Here is a 25,760-nt window from a genome sequence, read left to right on the forward strand (position 1 = left end):
TCATACAATAAAGAAAATAACATTTCCTTGCCCCTACATCCAACACTAAAGTAAATTTTAACTCACAACAGCCCAAAATGATCACTTTGGCAATGCAGGTCTGTCTACTGATCACCTAGGCAAAGTAGGTGTGTCTGTGCAAATGTGGTTTGCTCCGAGGGAGGTCCCCCCCCCCCCAATTCATCAACAGCAGGAAAGAGTTCATTCAGATCCTGGTTTACACTAATTAACGAAATTACCTTATGGTAGTGAGATAAACCATTGATGGGTTTTGTGTTGCAATGAAATAAAATTGAAACAAGGCAAAGGTAGCAGAAACAGTGTTTTTTGTTACTCCCACTGGTGCAAACACTTTGATTTCAGTGCCATTATTCCAGAGAAGTATTGGTGTAACTGAGAATAGGCTATCTGTGTTCTGCGTTTTGACATGTTTACTCTGAGAATTCTGCCATTTTCAGCAAAGGAAATTTAGTCTATCATCTCACTGCTGCCCTGTTACCTAATACTTCTGTTCTCTTGGTCCAGGTGAATGGGCCTGATTCTTAACCTCCTTACGCCTTCTGTAGTCATTTACACATGTAAATGGTAGATCATCAGCTGAACATGACTCCTGTGATGCTGTGGCCAGAGAAGAGCCACAAGAATTATTAAAGCATTAGAAAACATGCCTTACAGTGACAGAGCTCAATCTATTTAGCTTACAAATAGAAGGTTAAGGGTGACTTGATGAGCCCATACATATGCATGTGGTGGAACAAATATTTGATAGTAGGCTCTTCACCCTAGCAGACAAAGGTACAACAAGATCCAATGGCTGGAAACTGAAGCTAGATAAATTCAGAATGGAAATAATATGTAAATTTTTCACCAGTGAGGGTAATTAATCATTACAACAATTTACCAAGGCTTGTGGTGGATTCTCCATCATTAACAATCTTTAAATCGAGAATGGATGGTATAGTTCCAAAGGAATTATTTTGGGCAAGTTCCGTGACCATATATTATGAAGGAGATCAGACTAGATGACCACAGTGGTCCCTTCTGGCCTTAGAATCTATGAATCTGTGTGTAAACTAAATATAAAATGCTGTTTTGCACCCACTTTACATCTATGTAAATGACTACATAAGGCAGCAGGAAGCAAACCCAAATATTGTTAAGGGTCTTACCTCTTCCAACAAACTGTCACTCTGCATAGCTAAGGTAGCAACAAGCTTCCATTATTATTAAGCCCTGTTTTTATTTCTCCTGTAATTTTGTCTTGGAAAGTATGTTTTGGATTGAAAATTGCCAAATGTGCATCAGATGCAAAGGAGACTTTCTACAAAGTTAAAGAAAATTTAAGTTATAGAGTTAATACCATGTAATTAAAAACTTATCCAGATCTGAGATGTTCTGGCTTTTGTTTAACATTTCATTTTCTCTTTTTAGCTCAAATACAGCTTGCTACTACCTTTTCCAAATAGTTAAATCCCATGCATGAGCTATACTAAAAGAACATAAGTTGAGATTTAAGCAAGGTTATTAATGATTGTTTGTGGATAGCTGCAGGGATCCATCCTGCTGCCATTAATGTCAATATGAGGGGGGAGGGGGGAAGGACCGGGGGTTTCTGTTATTTTAAATGGGAACAAGATGAGCTCCTACAACCAAGATTTTCCAAAATGTCCACTTATTTTGGGTGCTTAACTCATTGGGCAAACAGAAACTGAAGCACTGAGTATTTGATGCCCCTTTTGAAAATACTAGTGTGGGTGGCTGGGTGGGTGAGAGAGAGAGAGAACACTACCCTATAATCGCTGTCTATAACTTAAAAAGAACATAAAAGCACTTCTATAACAGACAGCTAATGGTGACTTCCTTCAGCTCAAGGACTAGGGAGCTGTGGTTTGGGAGCTAAAGGACAAAGGTTTCAGTCTTTGGCCTGATGTTGCTTTGTTGTAGAAAGTAGATGGTTTCTCCATAATTAAGGTTTCAAGCACTTATCACCCTGGTTTTGACAGTGTGGGATGATTAAATTACTTATTTTTAAAATCATATATTTAATTCAGGTTGAGACTTTGTAAATCTAATTTGATGATTTGTGCTATTGCAATTTTAGATTAAAATTTATAATGTACTACATTTTATAAAGACTAGGGAGTGGGAGGTTAAATGCTACTACTGCTAAAGGTATCTTACCTGAATTTTACAAAACTGCTACAGGGCAAAACAAAATACTGAAAATTAAGGCTCTCAGCCTGCAAATACTTAGGCAGGTATGTAATTTTATTCACAAGAATAATTCCCCTGACTTAAAAATAATTACTTGTCTTTAAAGTTAAGCACAGTACATATCTATATGCAGCAACAGGGGCTAAAACTGACTTGAATAAATTTTTTCTCTTAGTGGCATTAAAATCTTTGACCTGGTGGCGTTAAAACCTTTGTCACTTCAAAACAAAATTGCTTCCGTATTAACAATGAAAAATTATTTATACTTCAATACATCTAAAAAGTTCACAAACATTTTGTTATACACATGGGCCAAATTTTTCAAAAATTAGGAGCCTAAAGTTACGCCCCTAGGAGTTTTAGAGAATCCAACTCTGAAGTCAGTTTGGAGCACAAGTCACACTGACTTCAAGCTGCAATCATTGAGGGATAACTATAGCCTAGTCACATACTTTTAACTTTCTTGACTTGTAAATGTTCAATATATCAAAAGTTGATGTTAGTTGCAAATATGGCAAGTGCTATTTGTTTATCAACCTTGTGTATGAGTTTGTGTTATTTCACTAAGGATATTAATGAGGCCCTGAACTTGTCTTGTCCAGCATAGGGGAGGATTTTAAGTGTGAAATTTCCTAGCAGAAAATTCTATATAAAATCTAAAATTCTAACAGTTAGAGATTGCAAGACTTAGAATCATAGAATCATAGAATATCAGGGTTGGAAGGGACCCCAGAAGGTCATCTAGTCCAACCCCCTGCTCGAAGCAGACTTCAAAATGGCTGCTTTCTGAAACATTCAGTAGGTGTCTAATATTTGTTTCTGTCCCTCTATCTGCTAAATGAAGTCAAATTATACTGTCATATTTGAATCCTAGATAAATCCTAGATTTTGACATTGGCTTGTGCAGGAGCCTGTTTTCAAGGGAAGAAATAGTAAAATACTTGAAATTGCCACTATGTGGAAGCTGGACATGATTCACTGTCTATGAAGTGGGAACACCATGGCAAAGGAGAATATTTTCATCATCTATGTCCAAACCAGTCTAGGCTTCTTTTCAAAAGTCGGGGGGAGAGGGGCGGTGAAACCCCACCAGATCTGGTAAACCTGTTGCAGCAGATGACTCCCTACCCACTCCACTCCAAACCCAGGTGAGGAAGCAGGGATCAATTGTGACTGAGTTATATGATCCCTGGTCTGCTCCTGTGGCAGCGTGACTGGATTCTGCCTGTGGGCTTATGGAAAAGCCACTATCTAGCTCTATATTTGCTTTTTTAAAGTGACTTTTACCAATATTTAGAGCAGGGGTCTCAAACATGTGGCCCACAGGTTTATTTCCTGCAGCCCGCCAAGCTCCCCCCCCACCCCCCGCAAGTTATTTCCTGTCAGCCTCCAAGCTCCCCTTCCCACAGCTCCCCCGCCCCCAGCGTGCCGCGGCCCCGCTCCTCTGCCTACCTCCAGGCACTTCCCACCACCAAACAGCTGTTTGGCGGCGCTTAGCGCTTTCCAGGAGGGGAGGAGGAGCAGGGAGCAGCTCAGGGGAGGAGGTGGAGAAGAGGCGGGTCAGGAGCAGGGATTTGGGGAAGGGGTTGGAATAGGGGCAGGAAGGGGGCAGAGTTGGGGTGGGGACTTTGGGGAAGGGGTTGGACTGGGGGCGTGGAAGGGGTGGGAAGGGGCAGGGAGGTGGTAGAGTTGGGCTGGAGGTGGGGAAGGGGCAGGGCCTCATGGAAGGGGTGGAGTGGGGGCGGAGCCAGGGCAGGCGGGTGGAGGGGTGTCACTGATGCCGCTCTTGGGCCAATGTATTAGTCCTCATGTGACCCCCCCGTGGTGATTCGAGTTTGAGATCCCTGATTTAGACTGAAAGCAGACTGCGCTATTCACTCTTGCATGGCAAACAATGGGTATGCCTACACAACACAAGCAGCGCATGGGCTGGGGTTCTCAGACTGGGGGTCATGACTCCTCAGGATGTTGCAAGGTTATTCCATGGGGGGTCGTGAGCTGTCAGCCTCCACCCCAAGCCCCACTTCACCTCCAGCATTTATAATAGTGTTAAATATAAAAAAAGTGTTTTTAATTTATAAGGGGGGGGTCGCACTCAGAGGCTTGCTGTGTGAAAGGGGTCACCAGGACAAAAGTTTGAGAACCACTGGGCTACCCTATCTAAGATAGCTTGAATCTAGCTAGCACAGGTAACAGTATGAGGCCTATACACAGTTTGGCCTCAATATTCAAATGCTCCTTCCACCCATGTTACTCCCCTACTACGCCAACATAATAAAACCACCTTGATAAGAGACGAAGGACTTATGTTGGTGTAGTTAGGGCGACACAGTGTGTATGTGTAGACCAGTGGTCACCAACCAGTTGATCACAATCCACTGGTCAATCCTAGAGGATCTCCCAGTCAATCACGATCTCTGGAGTGCAACGGGGCTGCCGCTAAGGCTCCCTGCCTGCCCCGGCCCCACGCCGCTCCCGGAAGCAGCCAGCGCAGCCCCAGGGCAGGGTGCGTGGCAAGGGTCTCCCTCCACGCGCTGCTCCTGCCTGCAAACACTGCCCCCCCGCACCTCCCATTGGCCGGGAACAGGGAGTAGTGGCCAATGGGAGCTGCGGGGCTGGTGTTTGCAGAGAGGGGCAGCACACAGAATCACATGCCCCCTCTCCCACCCCCAGGGGCTGCAGGGGTACATTGGCCCCTTTCGGGAGCGGCGTGGGGCCAGGGTAGGCAGGGAGCCTGCCTTAGCGGCAGCAACGCAACACTACAGACCAGGACCGCCGGAGGTAAGTGCTGCCCGGCAGGAGGCTACACCCCAGCCCTGAGCCCCCTCCTGAAGCCAGCACCCCATACCCCCTCCTGCACCCTGACCCCCATCCTGCACCCCAAGCCCCAGCCCTGAACCCCCTCCCAGAGCCAGCACCCCAAGGCCCCTCCTGCACTCCAACCCTCTGCCCCAGTCTGGAGCCCCCCAGCACCCAAACTCCCTCCCAAAGCTTGCACCCCTCACCCCCTCCTGCACCCCAACCCTCTGACCAGGCTCAGCCCTGAGCCCCCTCCCACACTGCAAACCCCTCAGTCCCAGCCTAGAGCCCACACCCCCTCCCAAACCCTTACCCCAGTCTGGTGAAAATGAGCGAGGGTGGGGAAGAGCAAGTGACTGAGAGAGGGGGGGAATGGAGTGAGCAGGGCGATGCTTTGGGGAAGGGGCAGGATAGATCCTGGGTTGCTCTTAAATTCAAAAAGTGATCTTGGGCGTAAAAAGTTTGGAGACCACTGGTGTAGACACTGTGTTCTTTAGATCCACTGTTGGATGTTATTCTTGTCAATTTCTGGGCTCCACTGGAGCCCTGAAATTGACAAGAAAGCTGTCTCTGGGTCTCCACTCCAAACTGGGCTGCCACCAGACTCCCAGCTTGGGCTGCTGTCCGGACACCACACTCTCTGTTTGGAGCCCTGCTGCCCCTGAGAGTTCCAGCTTCCTGCCGAGAGCATGGCAGCTGACCTGACTCCGGGTGTGGATTTCCCTGCCTGAGGCAAGAAGCTCTGGGCAGCTTCCCCCTAGCTCCCATCTGGGAGCACAGAGGCAAGCATAATGTATTGTAGACACAACCTCAGGTAAGACAGCACAGTGCAGGCTTTGGAGCAGGCTAGTGAACAGAATATGTACCCAAGATCCATACAGGGCTTATCCTGACTGCATTGCACTGTCTGCACTGTTACTGTTTCCCAAACTAGCTGGATGTAAACTAGCTCAGGTAAGCTAGTCCAGGTACAGTTTTTTCTGTGTAGACATACCCCTAGTTCTCTAAGGAATATCCATATTTTGTCAGCTGTCCACTGAATGATGCTGGAATGTACAAAAGCCATTAGTTAGCATCACTCACTCCTTATAATTCACTAATCTAGTAATTAAAATTAAAACCATCTCTAACTACACAAAAGAAAAAAGATGGAAAAAAATCCTGAAAAACTCTAAAAACAAGTAAAAAGAGAGCCAGTTACAGCTGCAAAGTGAAATTAATGTAATTATCGGTTGCATCAAGTACAAACTTGAGTGCTTAAAAGGGCACATTTCTTCATTTCATTTCTTCATACATTCTGAACAATAACCCAAAATAAATATCATTCTCCCCAGAAATCTAAAAACAAAAACATAACATGCAACTCTTTTGAGAAAGAAACATGCTGAGCTTCTCACCAAAAGGTTATAAGACTTTTTTTAACATGGACAAAACTTATTTTTTCCCCAATCCCGTTCTTGGAAATAGCAGAACCATTTTTATTTAAACTTTCCAAAAAAAAATTCAACTTGAAGACGACACCCAGTATGGAAAAGCTCAGGCTGAACAATTTAGTTTGGCAAAGTTATTAACAACTGAAAACAGGGTATTTATAAGGAGAAGTCTGTGGCAACCATAGGCAGTGCTACCAGTTCCACCTATAATAAATCAATATTGTTACACTTTCTATTTAACCTACAGAGAGAGAGAGAAATAGCTGTTATAAGTTCTTCACCAAAAAACTCTGCTGTGAGGTGATGAATATATTAATTGATGATATTTTCCTTAAAACATCCCTCAAAAGAAAGTATTTAGATACTGAGGTCAAAGTAAAAATTATACATTAAACCACAACACTCAATGGATTAAAGTTAGGGTTATTGTGTCACGATCACATTCTTTTCTGTATATTTAAAAAGAATATACTGTTTGTTTACAAGGCTCAAACACTTAAACAGGAAATTAATAATTAAGGACAACATGAATTTTACACTGCCCGCATACAATATGATAGGTAATACAATGGCTCACAACACTCCCTCCCATTGGAAAAATGTCCAGGAAGTGTCCGGGAGGAAATCTCAGTGTGCAACCTCTCAGAAAGCTCTCCCGACATCTCATCCTTCTGATGAGAAGGAGGGGATAGCCATGTTTAAAAAATAATAATAATAAGCTAGGCGGACCATTCTCAAACCTAGTGGATCCCAGAGATCCACACAGATCCCTAGAGATCCATAGGAGCTCAGGGCCATCTGTGTGGAGGTTTTGTGCCCCGGCAGTGACCACATCCAGTATCCTCCCCAGAACACAGCTCCACAGGAGCAATGTCACCCCTCCCAAGACACAGCTGCATCAGGACTTTGTTCATAAAATACAAACAGATATGAACCCATAATTATGCACACACCCTTGCTTCCAGGCACTTCCACGTGTTTTTTTTCTGAAGAAACTACATAAACTGTATTACCAATGTGACCACTTAAATTGACCACTAACAAAATCAATAGAATACTTGTAAATGGCATATTATTAAAAGATTACTATTTCTTATATGAAAGTGTCTGTGTGTGGGATATATCCTTGCAAAATTATAATTAAAATGTATCAATCTAGGCAAATAATCTACATGCCATCTTTATCATAATTATGACTGTTGATGAATAAATTGATAGGAGTTGCTGATGAGCAACAAAAAATCCCTTACATCCACTAGGCATTTACATAAAAATTTTGCAAGGAGGTCTGAGATGAGATGAGAGAGAATCTTGTTTAAAGGTTGGTCTAAACACAAACTTGCACAGATTTAATGGATGATTTGACCAGTGCAAACCCCACTGTACTATATATCGCTATATCAGTTTAAAACTAAAAATTTAGTTAAACTGTTACATCTTCTGTGTACAGACAAGCACAAAGATTTAAGAGGGATATCAGTTTTGACTTCAGAAGCAGAAATATCTAGTACTTCCAATGTTTTGATTGTCTGTATAACTGGCATGCATGATAAGCATTGCATGCTCCAATAAAAGAAAACCATCTGACCAGGATAACATAACAGAGAGGTAGCCAAAGACCACTTTCCAGAGAGAAAACTGTTTGTTGAAAGAACAGCTTACATCTAAAACACAAAAAATAATGCTTTGTCTTTAAACAAAATCGGAAGTAACCTTGTACACAGGGATCCTATATTCTCATACATCTTACTGATTAGGTAACGTCACTGTGTTATGCCCAGGGATTGAAAGAAATTGAACGGGGAACACGCACACAAATCATTAACATTAAAACAGGGCTTTAAAATGATGTTCATTAAAAATGTAACTCCCACAATTGCTTAAAAAAAAATCTATCAAGTTTACAAGTATTGTACTTTGTGCACATGGAACTCCTGTCCACATATTCATCATGTCACTTATTATGATACTGTCATTTCTGTACTACTTGAGCTATCATCAATAAAATAACCTCTAGTCTGTTCCACTTACACCAAACGCTTAAAATAAACTAAATTTATAAATGCACTATCTCCAAACAAAGAACACCAGTGCTTCATTTATTTTCTTTTTGAATTTCATTGAATAAATACTAATAGTATGAATACTATAGCTGTGGTTCTAATTCCATTCAAATACATTTTCAGCAATGCCCCCTTTAAACACACTTCCTTTCAATATTTCCATATATATGACATCTACAAAAACACATTTTGTATGAAGACATTGGACCAGAACATCAGCTAATGTAAATCAGTGTGACACCATTGATTTCAATGATCCTCAAGCAGCTGAGGATCTAGCAGCCTATATTGTAGTTCAGTGATGGAACAGCAAAGCATCAACTATATATGCGATAGTCTTGCTCCCTTTCCCACTGAGGTCAAGCACAGCTTTGCATTTTTTTTTCCTCACTGTATGCTCATGGAATATTAACCAGAGTCCTAGATTCACAAGATGCACTATAAATACTCTACAGCACATGCAAGGAAAAAATTCTGAATGCTGCCTACAACTTCAACATCAAATTCTCACATTATAGATTTACTCACAATGATCTGGCTGTTTTAGTTACTGAACCATCTTGACTTTCTGGCCCAGTAATGTAGTATTTTTGTTAGCAGTACTCAAAGAACTTGACTGACCCTTTCAGTAAAAGCTTCTATAAAGATATGCAGACCAAGGAGTTGAAGAGAAAAGAAACTGGATGATGATTAAAGTAGCAAAATGGTTCAAGCATAATACACCAGTTTACTTTGAAAAAGCTTTAATTATAAAGCAGATGTGATAGTCAAACATATTCCAGGGGCTATAAATGAAATGAGAACTCCAGGGAGTTGGGGGAAAAAGAAAATAAATCTTTGTTTGAAATACTGATTATAGTAAAATCTTAGTATAAAATGCTAACAGTATAAAAGCAATAACATACCTGTTTGTCATTGGCCCTATGAAAGGGTTTGTGATTAGCTGTACAGTGGCTTTGGAAGCGAACAATAAACCAACTTGGACATTTTCATTTAGCAAGTCCTTGTCTGCCGTGGGGCAATCGGATGGTATATTAGTCACATTTACCACCATTTGCTCTGTCTGAGTATGATACAAATCTCTTGATCTTGTCCTATCAGACTGACTTCCAGTATCCATTGTGGAGTTGTCATAATAGGAGAAGATGCTTTGAAAACTGGCCACAGTTGTTGTAGTTATCTCAGGTCTCATAGTCTGGATTTCTGTTTCATTTTTCTGGTGTTTAATGCTGTACAGGTAACTGGGAATTATTGGCACTGGAAAAGCAAACACAATATGTAAGTAACTTAGGATCTGTTGCATGTAAATGCCATAATTTCATTAGCTTGCATACTTTATCACAGAAAATGTATCATCAGAACAAATAAAAATAGGGCTTTGCTATATAGAACAGTGCTAAAGAGTTTTCTGATTTTTTTTTTTTTTTTTTTTTGCCTTCAGCAAAGAATTACTACAACAAACATTATTCCAGGAAAAAAAATACTGACTGTACTGAATTATAATTAGGAAGTGTAGTTATAAGCAACTTCTGCAAGCCTTTTCCATAGATATTCAGTTTATGTTGACAGGCATGACTATCTATGTACACAAGTACTATTTAAGGGCAAAACATGGGAGGAACCCCAAGACATTATTTGTGTAGTCTTGTTGGCTGATGCTTTTACAAAGAACATTTACTGCACTAAGAAGGCATTTAAACCAAGGAAAATTCCAATAAAAATATATTATGTTCAATAAATGTTGCTGGGAATAACACTATTAAGAGGGGAAAGATTTTATATTATTTTTATATTAAATAAATAAATAGAGATCTAAGATGTTCACGCTGTTCATTGGTGGGGGGGTTTTAAGTTCACATAAAAGGAAGTCATTTAAAAGTAAAATTCTGTACATGTTTTAAGGTATTAGCTGTATCCTAACTGGATTAATATATAATAAAGGAAAATTAGTATTTTTAAAATAGTAAAAGCAGGTGAGACAGTAATTTTTATCAGGAAATATTAGTGACAAAATCAACAGCTGTTAACGTGTATTGCCTCTTGCAAAAGTCTGAAACTATATATGGTTATGAAATATATTTTTTCAGCAAACCTGCAAACTGAGATTACATAAAAGATTTTCTAACATAATTAGTGAACAAACAATGAAATGCATAGAGAACAATTTTCCTTTAAAAAAAAAGTACTTGCCAAAAATATATATTAGCCTTTCATTAGAGGCCATATTGTGCCATCATGTTTTTTCTTTTTTAATTTGAATTCCCTAATGAAATCAATAAGGAGTTTAGTTTAAAAACTGCCATGGTGTAGCCCAATGTGTCAAATCTGTAGAAGCTAAATGTGTATATCTATGCAATACAAGTGTGTGAACACAAACTGGTATTTTCCCCTTTTCCCCGTGTTTTTGACTTTTTTTATTTGCATCTTTGTATCCAAATTTATATTAATATGAGGACCTCTAAAACAACCAGTTAAAAATGTTCAAAAACTTGAAATCTAAATGCATTTTTAACTGTAAGTATTCTATCCTAATATTAGGTTAGGTCCTTCCTATATACCATGGAACTTTTGCCATTGATTTCAGTGTTGTTCTGATCAAAGTTGATTTTACTAAACCAAGTTGTGAGTTATTTAAAATCAATCTAAAAGGCCTTCATATTAGTCTGACTCAATGATACTGCTTTGCCACCAAAATCATCTCATAAGAACAATGATGATGGGGGCGATGCACAAGAATTATCATGAGAAAACATATTTCTCAAGTGTTATCTAGCCTGTCCTTCTGGTTTGCATGACCACAGAGGAAAGAAAATGCTGCACAGTTAAAAATAATTTAGAAAATGACAGATAATTTTTTCTGACTAGAAATTACTGATACCTGTAATTGATACTCTGTGAAGAACTTTTTAGACAATTTTATCATGTATTTTTAAATAAATATAAACTAAACCAAAACTATGAGGTGAGTGGGTATGTATTTGTGCAGTATCTAGAATATCTCATATATAATTTGAAAAAATGTATTGTAGATAACGTATTATTTAGAAAGAAACACCAATTAAACTTGCAGAAGATACACAGACTGTTCAGTGTATCCATTGAGGGGGTTTTATTGTGAAAATAAGTTGGAAAGAAAAGGTTCCACATACCCACTACAGTAAGCAGCATGTTGTCCAGGAGTAATGCAATGAAAACAATAAGCAGAATTAGTTTTCGGGACTGCCGACTCTCCCTGAGCCAGCTGAGGACACTGAATTCATTCCAAGCCATGGCTCAGGCTCCCTCAGGCAATGACTTACACTGTAAACATATAAAGGATATATAATAAGCATTTTTTATTATTTTCTTTTTGCTAAGACAGACTAACATGGCTGCTACTCTGAAACATATAAAGGAGAGTTAGCTTTTCCTGGATTTGCCTGTCTCCCTGTTGCTTTCATGACCCACTTAGTTGGCACAGGTTTGTTTCCCCATTTCCAGCAATAGGGGAATTTTGTGGACCGTGTTTAGTTTCTTTCTTACTCAGGGGTGGGCGGCAGAGGCCTAGTTAGATCTCTACCCATAATCTTAGACTAGTCTGATGTTTCTCTAAAAATAATCAGTTAAATCCTGGCTTCAAATTGTCATTATTATGTGTCATAAAGTGAAAGAAATTCCCACCTCCTGCAACCCAACAGCTTGGCACAACTGCCCCCAACACGTGGAGGAGGATTAGTCCTCTGTATCCTGTTGCTGCAGAGAAATGGAGCAAATCTACTCAGCCCTTCACTCCCATCTCCCCGCCTTGTGCCCTTTACACCCCAGCCACCGGTTCTGCACAAAGGAATCGCAGCCATTCCGCTGGGTTTGGGACCTTCCCCACAAACAGAGGTGGTACAGCGCGGTTTCCTTCTCTCCCCTTGCAAACTCATCCCTTCATTGGTTCATGTTTACAAGAACTTCTTAACCTTAAGGGCTAGAAACTTATTTTTTTAAAGGAAGCTTAGATTCTGCAAGGACTAACGGGGCCATTTCAGCCAGGCTGGTACATTGTACCCCCGTGACCAGGCTCAATCTGTCCCAGGCCTGCCTACCTTCAAATACAGTGCCGCCGAACTGTTCTTGGGAGCCCCGCCTCAGGAGGGAAGGCAGCACCTGGCGTCAAGCTGCAGTAAAACAAGAACGTCTAGCAAACTTCCCCCTTTCCAAGTGTTCTGTCTCACTCAGCTGCTCCAATTCACTGTCCTACGGCTGAGTTATAGATGGGACCTCGGCCCTTCCCATCAAAGGGTCAAATGCTTTACTCTCACCAGGAGCTGCTGCTGCCAGGGCTCAACTCGCGCTTCGCTCACAATTCTGAATCACCAGGCAGATGGGAGGCTGGAGGTTTGCAAAAGATGTGACAGTCTCATCGAAAGGACAGCACTCGCTGGCCACTAATCCGTCTCTGCCCCCGCTGTCACTGCTCCCCTCAGGCTCCCAGAGGGCCCCCCCCACTATCACCGCCCCCCACAGTTCCCAACCCCCCGCTGTCACCGCCCCCACCCCACACTATCACTGCTCCCTCACATTCCCCTTACTCCCCATCTCTCACTGGTCCCCGTCTCTGCCACTGCCCCTCTCACGCTCCACAGCCCGCCCCCCCCCCGCCACTATCACGGCCCCCAACAGTCCTCTGCTATCACTGCTCCTGTCTCTGCCAGTGCTCCCTCATGCTTCACAGTCCCACACTATCACTGCTCCCCACATACCCCGTCCCCCTCATGCGCCATAGCTCCCCACTAGCACAGCCCCCTGCCCCCCCCAGGCCCCACTATCACTGCTCCCCACGTTCCCCGTCCCCCTCATGCTCCACAGCTCCCCACTAGCACAGCCCCCTGCCCGCCCAGGTCCCCACTATCACTGCCCCCCACGTTCCCCGTCCCCCTCATGCTCCACAGCTCCCCACTAGCACAGCCCCCTGCCCCCCCCAGATCCCCACTATCACTGCTCCCCACGTTCCCCGTCCCCCTCATGCTCCACAGCTCCCCACTAGCACAGCCCCCTGCCCCCCCAGGTCCCCACTACTGTCACTGCCCCCCACGTTCCCCGTCCCCCTCATGCTCCACAGCTCCCCACTAGCACAGCCCCCTGCCCCCCCATGTACCCACTATCACTGCCCCCCACGTTCCCCGTCCCCCTCATGCTCCACAGCTCCCCACTAGCACAGCCCCCCACAGCCCACTACTGTCACTGCCCCCCACGTTCCCCGTCCCCCTCATGCTCCACAGCTCCCCACTAGCACAGCCCCCTGCCCCCCCCAGGTCCCCACTATCACTGCTCCCCACGTTCCCCGTCCCCCTCATGCTCCACAGCTCCCCACTAGCACAGCCCCCTGCCCCCCCAAGTCCCCACTACTGTCACTGCCCCCCACGTTCCCCGTCCCCCTCATGCTCCACAGCTCCCCACTAGCACAGCCCCCCACAGCCCACTACTGTCACTGCCCCCCACGTTCCCCGTCCCCCTCATGCTCCACAGCTCCCCACTAGCACAGCCCCCTGCCCCCCCCAGGTCCCCACTATCACTGCTCCCCACGTTCCCCGTCCGCCTCATGCTCCACAGCTCCCCACTTGCACAGCCCCCCACAGCCCACTACTGTCACTGCCCCCCACGTTCCCCGTCCCCCTCATGCTCCACAGCTCCCCACTAGCACAGCCCCCTGCCCCCCCCAGGTCCCCACTATCACTGCTCCCCACGTTCCCCGTCCCCCTCATGCTCCACAGCTCCCCACTAGCACAGCCCTCTGCCCCCCCAAGTCCCCACTACTGTCACTGCCCCCCACGTTCCCCGTCCCCCTCATGCTCCACAGCTCCCCACTAGCACAGCCCCCCACAGCCCACTACTGTCACTGCCCCCCACGTTCCCCGTCCCCCTCATGCTCCACAGCTCCCCACTAGCACAGCCCCCTGCCCCCCCCAGATCCCCACTATCACTGCTCCCCACGTTCCCCGTCCCCCTCATGCTCCACAGCTCCCCACTAGCACAGCCCCCTGCCCCCCCCAGGTCCCCACTATCACTGCTCCCCACGTTCCCCGTCCGCCTCATGCTCCACAGCTCCCCACTTGCACAGACCCCCACAGCCCACTACTGTCACTGCCCCCCACGTTCCCCGTCCCCCTCATGCTCCACAGCTCCCCACTAGCACAGCCCCCTGCCCCCCCAGGTCCCCACTACTGTCACTGCCCCCCACGTTCCCCGTCCCCCTCATGCTCCACAGCTCCCCACTTGCACAGCCCCCCACAGCCCACTACTGTCACTGCCCCCCACGTTCCCCGTCCCCCTCATGCTCCACAGCTCCCCACTAGCACAGCCCCCTGCCCCCCAGGTCCCCACTACTGTCACTGCCCCCCACGTTCCCCGTCCCCCTCATGCTCCACAGCTCCCCACTTGCACAGCCCCCCACAGCCCACTACTGTCACTGCCCCCCACGTTCCCCGTCCCCCTCATGCTCCACAGCTCCCCACTAGCACAGCCCCCTGCCCCCCCAGGTCCCCACTACTGTCACTGCCCCCCACGTTCCCCGTCCGCCTCATGCTCCACAGCTCCCCACTAGCACAGCCCCCCACAGCCCACTACTGTCGCTGCCCCCTCACATTATCCCTGCCCCAGGTATCATTGTGCCCCGTCTCTGCCATTGCCCCCCTCACGCTCCACAGACCCCAACTATCACTGCCCCCCACATTCCCCTTACCCCCCACCACTATCACTGCCCCACAGCCTCCTGCCCCCCGTTATCACCGCTCCCCGTCTCTGCCACTGCCCCCACTCTGTGCCCTTGCTCCCTCCCCCCAACTCTCGGCTCCCGCCCATGATCTCTCGCTCCCCGCCTGGGACTGGCGGGCGGGCGAGCTCGGCGGGGCGCGCCCGCTGCTGTGGCGCTTACCCGGCGCGGCTCTTTTGCTGCCGGTCTCTGTCCGCCCTCCGCGGGTCCTGCCCGCCTGGGCTCCGCTCTGGCGTCCTGCTGGGCCGGGGGAGCCGCGTCGAGAGCCCCGAGCGCCTCTGGGCAGCGCCACTTACCAGCCTCCTCCCTGACGTCACGCCAGATGCTTATCGCCCCCCAGGCGCCTCTGGGGCAAGGGCTGCAGCGCGCCCTGCCCCAGGCAGCCCCGCAGCCAACCCAAGCCCCTGCCGCAGCCCCCCTGCCTCTGCCTCCCACCCAGCCCCTTCGACCCCAGCGCCCCGGGGAGCGAGCGCCCGCCCGGGCGAGGCACCGCGTGCTGCGGACTGCCCCTGCCCAGCTGGCGCGACGCCCGGGAGCAGTCAGCCGCTTTTCCCCCTGCACATGCCCCCTAACGCCCTGGCGGAGGCCGGGAGCCCCGCGGACGGACAAAGGGGAAGGCGAGGTGCTTCTTTAGCCTGCTGGGGGCTACTGGTGGGGCTGGGACCGAGCAAGGCTCCGGGATTTTATGGCCGGTGTCCAGCAAGGCGCCCGCGGGATCCGTGGCATAGACTCCGGGCACAGCATGTGGACGGTTAGCGCACAAGGGACCTTTCCAGACCCTTCATTAAATCCGCGTGTGCGTAAAACTCAGAGTTCCCTCGGTACTGGGGGGTGGGAGTTGGTGTGAACCGGACCCAGTTTTGCAGGCGAGGGGAATGCGGACTGGGCTGGACTCGTCCTCCCTGGAGCTGGTTCGGTAAGGTAGGCTGGCCTGTGCTCCACTGGGAAGGAGACAACTACCAGACACGTGGGCGTAGGAAGAATCATCTATCCCAGGACGTGGGTGTCACGGCAGGGAAGCTAGCCTATTACAGGATATAGTTAAGTATATCCCCATAGAAGAGGCACATGTTCCTCATTAACTTGGAAGAGTGAGCGAAATTAAACACCCTTAATAAGCTTCACAGAGAAGATGTGTTTGTTTGTTTTCGGTAAACCTTTCCAACACTTCAAATTCCCTGCATGCCTGGGAAGCACTCAAAGACAATCTGCCCCCACGGGCAAAACTTCAGTGTATCCTCTCCCCTCAACCCCTCTTCCCGTGGAACACAGCTTTTCAACTGGGGATTGCCCGCTGGGAGGGGATGTCAGATTTTTTTTTTGGGGGGGGGGGGGAGTGCAGCAAGCCTTTTGATGGTTCCGTGGTTATGGCAGAAGGGGGAAGCACACCACTCAGATTTGACCTGGCCACCCCTACTTCAGGACGGGGGTGGTAGGAGGGCTAATTCTCAGTGAGTGGCATTGTGTCCTGACTGGCACGCAGTGTCACACTCAGGTTTGGCCCAGCTGCCTCTACGGCCCAAAGCAGTTGCCTACTCTGCCTATAGCTCGAGCAGCCTCTGCTGGGAAGGCTATGCAGACCAAATTCCATGATTTTACTAGTTCTTTTCTTAAATACTTTGATCAAGTTGTACGATCTGAGATTAAATAACCCACTTCCCTGGCACATCTGCATGTTTCTTCTCAAACTGCTGCATTTATTTACCATAATTAGGAATTTATTTCAAGATCCTTTGTATCTTATATTAGAGAAGATGTAAAGGTTGGCAGTTATACAAGTGCAGCTGTACATTGTACTGATCAAGTAGCAGAAGTTAAATAGTTGCATTTTCATATAGCACTGCTGTCTGAGCTGCATAACATATTCTGCTTTAAAAAAAACAACTCTACTGGACTTTCATATACTTTTCCAATTATTCTTCACAAGGTAGCTGTTTCAAATCCAGTTAATTCAGTGGGAGTCTCCATTGATTTCAATGTGATTTGGATCAGACCCTAGTTGACTTAAACTGATGGCATTACTGGAAAAGCAGTTTATTTCTTAGGCTGTGTTGCACACTTCAGCTGTTCAAGGTTTATGAAGTTAATTGATCAAGTTGTGCCCCTTTCTGACCAGATGAGTCTTTATAAATTTTGCAGATTTTGCTGGAAATTTTGTTGAACAAAATCCTTTGGGTTTTAAGCTTCTGCTGGTGCCTCTATATCAGGGAGTTTCTAGGAATACAGTTTCATATTTCAATGAAGGACATTTCCATCGTGGGATGGAAATTTTGCTCATGTAGGTAACTGAGAGTGAAAATGCATTTGGTCTAAATTGGGCCATCTTGGGCCATCATCCAGCTGCCACTGAAGTAAATGAAAATAAATCTAGGTGGTTTCAGTAGTTAGGGGTAAATTTTAGTAAAGCATATTATTTACTATACATTCATAGCTTCTTCTAATAATTAATAATAATGGAATAGTGTTCAAAGTATTCCAGCAATTTTTTTCTGTCCCTACATAAGTCATTTTTATTTTACACTGAGATATTCTACCAGTACCTTGTACAAAATGTATATTCTGATGTATGAATGAATTGATATATTCTACTATTAGATCATGAATATCAATAAGTCTTCCTATTGTTGTATAAGATGTTGGAGATGTTTTGTGCATATTTACATGGCTTTTCTAACTAGAAACTCCAGGACTCAGTCACATTTACACTTAGGACTAAAATCCTAGCCTTCCAACAAGGGGTAATGACTTCTCTGCCCTCCTGATAAATTAAACAGCATAATTTACTTTAGTGAGGAGAAAGAGGGTGCCCTCCAGTTACTGAATCCTGTTCTGCAAACACACATGCAAGTAACATTACTCATTTGAGAAGTCCCATTGAACTGAGTAGGGAAAGGGAAATACGTGTTATAGGTATTGTGAGTAGCAGAGAATGGCATTAATAAGGGATAAATTTTAAAGATATGTTAATGGGAATATTACATCAGGAAAAAGTGGATTTGGACCTTCTCTGAAATTCTGTGAATACAAAAGACAATTAATTTCTAGCAGTGCTCTCCTACATAATCTTCAAGTAGACCTTTTCCCCACAGTGTTGCATGTCATATGGATGATAGAGAGAGAAGCAAAGATGCTTCTTTAATAAGCTCTAATGAGACCATGTTAAAAACATCTCCAAATAAAAGACATTTCTTGTACTAAAACATTTCCCCCTCTTTCTCTCTCTGCCATTTCTGTGCTGCTCTTCACACTTGACAACATCTGACCACTCAGTTTTGCTAGAGTGTAAATGACAGCCCTTCTCACTCTCCTACACTCTCCCTGCCTCCAGACAACTAACACTCTGACTGCCAGACACTCAATACCAATGAATATAAAGGTGGATATGCCATCATTTTTCACTGAAAAGCAAGCAAAAAGGAATATGACAGCCAAGTTGAACTGATGGGGTGGGAGAAATTTGTGAATGTGTTTGTGACTAGGTTTTACTGTTAAGATTTTGATAGTTATGCAACTGCTTAGTGAAGTGCTTGGCTGAAAAATGTGGGGCAAAATTTCATGAATTTTTCCTCCAGTTGTTGGTTTTTGAAATGTCAACAAAACATTTAGTCAAAATCTCATATTTTGAAATATTTTGATTAGCTCTACTCTTTTGTAATATCTATCACTTAAGATATAATAGAAAAAATAAAAGGTATTAAAATAGATATGTTTTTGCAATCCAGATTGAATAATATTATTCAATGAATTATTAAAAATGTTTATACACCTTGGGTAGAACTTTCAAAAGCACCTAAGTAACCGAAGAGTCTCACTTTCAAAAGTGACTGGGGCACTTAGGCTCCTAAGTCCATTGACTTTCAGTAAGATTCAGGATAAAATTTTTGAGAGAGTGCCTAAGTCTCAGTGTAAGTCAATGGGATCTACATTCCTAAATGACATAAGTGGTTATGAAAATTTTACCCTTTCCTTTATTGCAGAGGTAAGTAGTGGTAGGAAAGAGATTAACTGTTGAGTCACCAGTTTAGCATGGAGGATGTGTACAGCACCTCATAACTCATTACAGTGTGGGCTAAAGGTAGGTTGGATATCACAAAGACCAAGATGTCAAGGGCATTTAAGCCTCAACTCTCACATTGGGTTTCACACCTGGACTTTGACAGATAGTGTCATAGAGTTAGAATAGTAAAATAAAGTGGCAAAGCCAAAGAAAAGAGTCAGTGTTACTGCTACTGAAGATGTAACTGCTGCTGAAGATAAGCACCTAGCTAGCGATGGCATTGACATTGCTAATTATTTAGTAGTCAAGATTTCAACAACAGATGAAGATTTGTCTGCAGCAACATATCATCCATGCATAGCCAGATGTTGCCCTAGGCAATGGGCATGCTGTTTCCATATTTAGTGTGCAGTGTCATTTTGCTGAGTTATTTCCTATGGCTTATTTAACTGTTACAACTAAAAAAGGAAAGAAAATGGAGTATATTACAGCCATGTCTCTCGTCATTCCTCTCTGGTAGCTAAAGTTCACCCTGGATCCCCAAAGGCAGCACAGATTCAGGCAGCCTAACTGGTAAATTTTGGATCATCATGAAGCATTACTTTAGTGCTTTGCATTCCTCTTAATTTCCTATCAGCATTTCAAACATGCCTGTGTTTTATGGATTCTATAAGTGTGTATCACACTTGGGATCTGAAATCAGCACATTTTCCCAGTTCTGACCCAAATACCTCCAGTTATTATTAATTATATAAGTGTGAAGAATGTTGTCCTGTCTGAAGCTAGTTTCTTCCAGGAGATCTAATTCTGTTTCAAAGTAGGGAAATCCCACATTAGCACACATGTCAAGGCAAGAAGTCACTGAAGGCCAGAAAAAGTCACAAATGAAGAATTCAGGAGGAAACCAATAGAACAGGAAATTACAGAACAAAACAAGAGAGGGCTAGGACATACATGGAGGAAAGACCTGAACAGCATAACAAGACAAGAGGCTATGAAGTAGACCAAGGATAACATGGAAATACACAATAGAAGCAGAATTGAAAGCTCACAAAATGACATGGGAAGAAGTTAAGACTGAAGCAGGATATCAGCAAAGATGATGAAGGCCCTATGTTCTGCTTGGAATAGAGAGGCATAAGAGAGAAGAAAAGAGAAGAGAAAGTAGGCTCTTAGGTCCATATTTTGGCACCTAATAAGAAGACAGATTTTCAGAAGTTCTGACCACCCTGAAGCTCACACAGAAGTCATTGGGAGCTGCAGGGTGCTCAGCAATTTTTAAAAATTAGGACACTAATTTAGGTGCTGAAATATGGTATTAGGAGTCTGTAGTGGGATGGTTGCCCCACTCCAGGAGAAAATGGGTTAAAGTAGGCCAGAGAAGCTGTGCAGATGAGCAGCCAATCAGAAAGGGCCTGTGGGCAGCCAATCAGGGCCAGGCCGAGTCCTATGTAAAGGCTGCAGCACAGCAGAGAGCACAGTTTCTCCCTGACAGCAAGGGAGCAGGACTGGCTCCTAGTAGAGGGCAGGGGCTAGGGGGAAGTGGCCCAAGGAAGGCAGGCAGTGATGGGGTGTAGAGGAAGACAGCAAGTGGCTGCTGCTAAAGGGTCACTGGGCTGGGGCCTAGAGTAGTGGGCGGGCCTGGGTCCTCCCCCCTTGCACTGCACCTTGCCACGAGGGAGTGTGACCCATGGACTGCACCTTGTCCTTGAGGCAAGGGACTAGACTTTAGGGTGGCAGGTGGCCATGAAGGCAGGTATGGACTAGGACTGCTGATATACCCCTGGAAGGGGAGAGAATGAAGTAGTGGGCACTGCTGGAGGCAGCGTCCCGAAGAGAACGTCATGGTCCAGAAAGGGACGTGTGTCGCGGTGGTGGAGACAACACAGCAGAGCAGACAATGGGTGAGACACCAGCCAGCAGGAGGCACTCTGAGGGCTGGAAGGAGCTAATTCCCAGAGCAACCAGCAGGAGGCACCACGGTGGTGAGTCCTGCCCCATTAGAGTCTTAACTATAAGCACCCATTTTGCAAATGTTGGCCTGTGTGTCTAGTGTATAGTGAAGTGGGCAAATGCAGGTGGAGAGATGGAGGCCGGACAAAGAAGAGAGGCTATTTGTAATAATTGTATATGAGAACCCAGTCCTGCAACCCATGATCCTACAGTTAATCCCACTGAAATAAACAGAATTACTCACGGAAGTGTTATAGGGTGGCCATCTGATATTGAGGATTTGTCTAAGGCAGCTGTTTTTTGAAAACTTGGAGTTCAGAGAGCAAGGTCTCAATAACTCTCCAAGTTTCATTGCCATATAGTAAGATCAACTTTACAATTGTGTTAAACATTCACAGTTTAGTTTGAAGGGCAAGATTTCTGTTTCTCCAGATTAGTTTTAGAGTTACAAAGGCTATTGTGGCTTTAACGTCTTCATTTGTTCTGCCTGTTGTACTTACAAAGCTGCCAAGATATGTGAAATATTGGATCTCTTCTATGTCAGTCCCAGAAAGTGTTATTGGTGTTTCCTGTTGTGTGGTGATTCCCATGGTATATAGCTGTCTTGGTGTCGATTTTCAACTCTATTAATTGTACAAAGGCCTGGAGATCTTGTTTTGGCTTGCATGTCTCTATGGGTATGGGATAATAAGCTGAAGTCATCTTCAAAGTCAAGGTCCTCTAACTGCTTTGTGAAGGTCCATTATATGCTCCTTGGCTGTTCTGTGGTCTTTCTCATGACCCAATCCACTACAAATAAAAAGATCATGGGTGACATTTTTGTCTGATGTCCATAGTAACCTTGAATGGTTAAAGTTAGTTTGCTGTTATGTATTACTTGACATGTCATATTTTCATAGAAGCTCAGAATGATGCTCAGAAAATTTGGAGGCATGGCAAAGAAACTAGCATAAAATTGTTCTATCCACTGTATCAAAAGCTTGTCGAAAATCTATAAAAAGCATATAAAGTGGTGACTCCCGTTCAGTCAACAGTTCTATGATGATATGTAGGGTTACTAGTTGATCTGTACATAATTTCTTCTGCCTGAATCCTACCTGTTCTTGTTGTAACCTTGAATCAACCTTTCTTTTTTTCTCTATAATATATGTAAATACCTTACCTTACCTTACTTGGGATTGACAGCAATTGACTGTCCCTCCAGTTTTTACACTGACTGAAGTCTCCTTTCTTTTTCAGTTTCACTATATGACCCTGTCCCCACTCATCTGGTATTTTTTCTTCATCCTGTATCTTTTGTAAGGGGCCTGTCAAAATGTCTACTGTGTTCTTCAAGTCCGCCTTAAGAACGTCCATTGGAATGTTCTCTGGACCTGGTGCTTTTCCACTTTTGAACAGATTCACTACCCAGTCTCTACTTCTACTCTGGTGATAGGTCCTAGTTCAACATCCAGATTTTCTCCTTCCGCTATATATGGGGGATTGGCCACTGGCTCGCCATGCAGAAATTGACTAAAGTACTGCCTCCATATATTTAATTGTTCTGATATCCTCATTGGTAAGTTGCTTTTGTCTTGAACTGCATGTTGGTATTTCTTCTTCCTGACAACTATCTAATGATGTATGGTGTTTTCATGTCATTTTTTTTGCTGCATCATCTTGCATCTGTTGTCATTTTGTCTATTAAGTATCAAATGAGGAACCTACTTTAGGCACATATTTTTGAGAAATGTGGCCCCAGGGTATATCCATAAATACACTCCTCATCTTTCTATTGAATTTAAGATCCCACTCTTTATCTTTTACAGTTATTTCTACACTGTGTGTTGCATTTACAATAATTCATAATTATCTGAGTCTATTGTGGTAATTAGTCATTTGCAATTATTTTTACTATGAGGAAATTTACTTTGTTAGAAACCCTTCCTGTGGAGAAGGAAGGTTCCTCACACTCTCTTCCCTTAACTAGCACACCTGTGCAGCAGAGCGTTGTCACATATTGCGTGAGATGCGAAACCAACTATAATGCAAAATTAGACAAACAGCATATTGCAGTACCTTTCATTTGTAACTGCAAATCTCTTAAATGATGCCAGTAACAGAGACAAGGCGACTTTTTGAAAATCATACATTTTATATTAGCACTGTCCCTTGGACAAAAGGAATCTAATTATTAGGGATGTAACTGCTGTAAGAGCCAGCTAATAAAACCAGTCTCTTTGAACTAGTCTCTTTGGGGGTACTCTCTTTGAAGACTGTGAGGGTTTGAAGTGAATGAGTCAAAGGTAAAAACTGTCTTGTGTGGCAATTGATCATAATTGTGTGGATGGGAGGGATAAAGTCCTCTTGCTTTGGGCTGGAGAGGTATAAATACAGAGCTAGCCAGCTAGTCACAGCTCATCCACAAATCTAGAGGCACTGGCAGAATGAGCATTTATTTCCACAGTAGTATAAACTGATTCTGTAGAAGTTGGGCACTGAAGGGCTGCTCAGTTAGTAGATAGTGGAGTAAAGTAAAATCACAGAACAAACAAATACACAAACATCTTTATATTTAAAGAGAAAAACTAGTTCAATCTAGTCCTCAGTCACAGAATGGAAATCCCAGGATAACTATGGACGTTAAAGATCAACAACAGATCACTATGTGGGCTACCCAATTTACTGCACAAAGTCTGTAATGTACAACCGTGTAGGTGTATGTATACAACTGATGCAAGCAGCTCACAGTCCTCAAAACATGAGTCCCGCATCCTGAGGCCAGAATTGCTGAACTGGATGAGCAGGAAGAAGCAGATTCACATGTGCAGAGTCAGGATGAGCTCTACCCTGACATCTGGTGGTGAGTTGTGGAAAAGAACTTCAGGGACTGATCTTGTTTGCATAGGCACACCCACCCAGCCTAGCATGAGCCCACAGCAGCCCAAATGGTCACTTAGCCCTGGTCTACACTAGGACGTTAGGTCGAATTTAGCAGCGTTAAATCGATGTAAACCTGCACCCGTCCACACAATGAAGCCCTTTATTTCGACTTAAAGGGCTCTTAAAATCGATTTCCTTACTCCACCCCTGACAAGTGGATTAGCGCTTAAATCGATGTTGCCGGCTCGAATTTGGGGTACTGTGGACAGAATTCGATGGTATTGGCCTCCGGGAGCTATCCCAGAGTGCTCCATTATGACCGCTCTGGACAGCACTCTCAACTCAGATGCACTGGCCAGGTAGACAGGAAAAGAACCGCGAACTTTTGAATCTCATTTCCTGTTTGGCCAGCGTGGCAAGCTGCAGGTGACCATGCATGTGCCAAAACCTTTGTGAAAATCTCCCAGGGCATGAAGGACAGAGGCCATAACAGGGACCCAAAGCAGTGCCGCGTGAAACTGAAGGAGCTGAGGCAAGCCTACCAGAAAACCAGAGAGGCGAACAGCCGCTCTGGGTCAGAGCCCCAAACATGCCGCTTCTATGATGAGCTGCATGCCATTTTAGGGGGTTCAGCCACCACTACCCCAGCCGTGTTGTTTGACTCCTTCAGTGGAGATGGAGGCAATACGGAAGCAGGTTTTGGGGACGAAGAAGATAGCTCACAGCAAGCAAGCGGAGAAACCGGTTTTCCCGACAGCCAGGAACTGTTTCTCACCCTAGACCTGGAGCCAGTACCCCCCGAACCCACCCAAGGCTGCCTCCTGGACCCAGCAGGCGGAGAAGGGACCTCTGGTGAGTGTACCTTTTAAAATACTATACATGGTTTAAAAGCAAGCATGTGAAAGGATTACTTTGCCCTGGCATTTGCGGTTCTCCTAGATGTAGTCCTAAAGCCTTTGCAAAAGGTTTCTGGGGAGGGCAGCCTTATTGCGTCCTTCATGGTAGGACACTTTACCACTCCAGGCCAGTAACACGTACTCGGGAATCATTGTAGAACAAAGCATTGCAGTGTATGTTTGCTGGCATTCAACCAAAATCCGTTCTTTATCTCTCTGTGTTATCCTCAGGAGAGTGAGATATAATTCATGGTCACCTGGTTGAAATAGAGTGCTTTTCTTCAGGGGACACTCAGAGGAGCCCATTCCTGCTGGGCTGTTTGCCTGTGGCTAAACAGAAATGTTCCCCGCTGTTAGCCACAGGGAGGGGGGAAGGTTGAGGGGGTAGTCACGCGGTGGGAGGAGGCAAAATGCGACCTTGTAACGAAAGCACATGTGCTATGTATGTAATGTTAACAGCAAGGTTTACCCTGAAAGAGTGTAGCCACTGTTTTATAAAATGTGTCTTTTTAAATACCGCTGTCCCTTTTTTTTTCTCCACCAGCTGCATGTGTTTCAATGATCACAGGATCTTCTCCTTCCCAGAGGCTAGTGAAGCTTAGAAAGAAAAAAAAACGCACTCGCGATGAAATGTTCTCCGAGCTCATGCTGTCCTCCCACACTGACAGAGCACAGACGAATGCGTGGAGGCAAATAATGTCAGAGTGCAGGAAAGCACAAAATGACCGGGAGGAGAGGTGGCGGGCTGAAGAGAGTAAGTGGCGGGCTGAAGAGAGTAAGTGGCGGGCTGAAGACAGGGCTGAA

General features: G+C 44.9%; 1 protein-coding gene across 3 annotated transcripts in view; it reads right to left on the reverse strand.

Moving 5' to 3' along the window:
- The window catches only part of SLC18A2 (solute carrier family 18 member A2), a 53,089-nt gene extending 37,538 nt beyond the window's left edge, over nt 1-15,551 (reverse strand). Inside the window, exons 1-5 of one of the 3 annotated variants that reach the window (XM_073354251.2) lie at nt 15,411-15,551; nt 12,799-12,868; nt 12,583-12,654; nt 11,659-11,809; nt 9,415-9,766 (exon numbers count right to left, since the gene is read on the reverse strand). In XM_073354251.2, the coding sequence (XP_073210352.1) occupies nt 9,415-9,766; nt 11,659-11,779 (473 nt within the window). In that variant the 5' untranslated portion in view covers nt 11,780-11,809; nt 12,583-12,654; nt 12,799-12,868; nt 15,411-15,551. The remainder of the gene's footprint in view (nt 1-9,414; nt 9,767-11,658; nt 11,810-12,582; nt 12,655-12,798; nt 12,869-15,410) is intronic. The other 2 variants (XM_073354249.1, XM_073354250.1) reach the window with 2 other exon arrangements.
- Between the last annotated feature and the right edge of the window lie 10,209 nt (nt 15,552-25,760).

This window comes from Lepidochelys kempii, chromosome 7 (genome assembly GCF_965140285.1).
Source record: "Lepidochelys kempii isolate rLepKem1 chromosome 7, rLepKem1.hap1, whole genome shotgun sequence".
Taxonomy (NCBI): Eukaryota; Metazoa; Chordata; order Testudines; family Cheloniidae; genus Lepidochelys; species Lepidochelys kempii.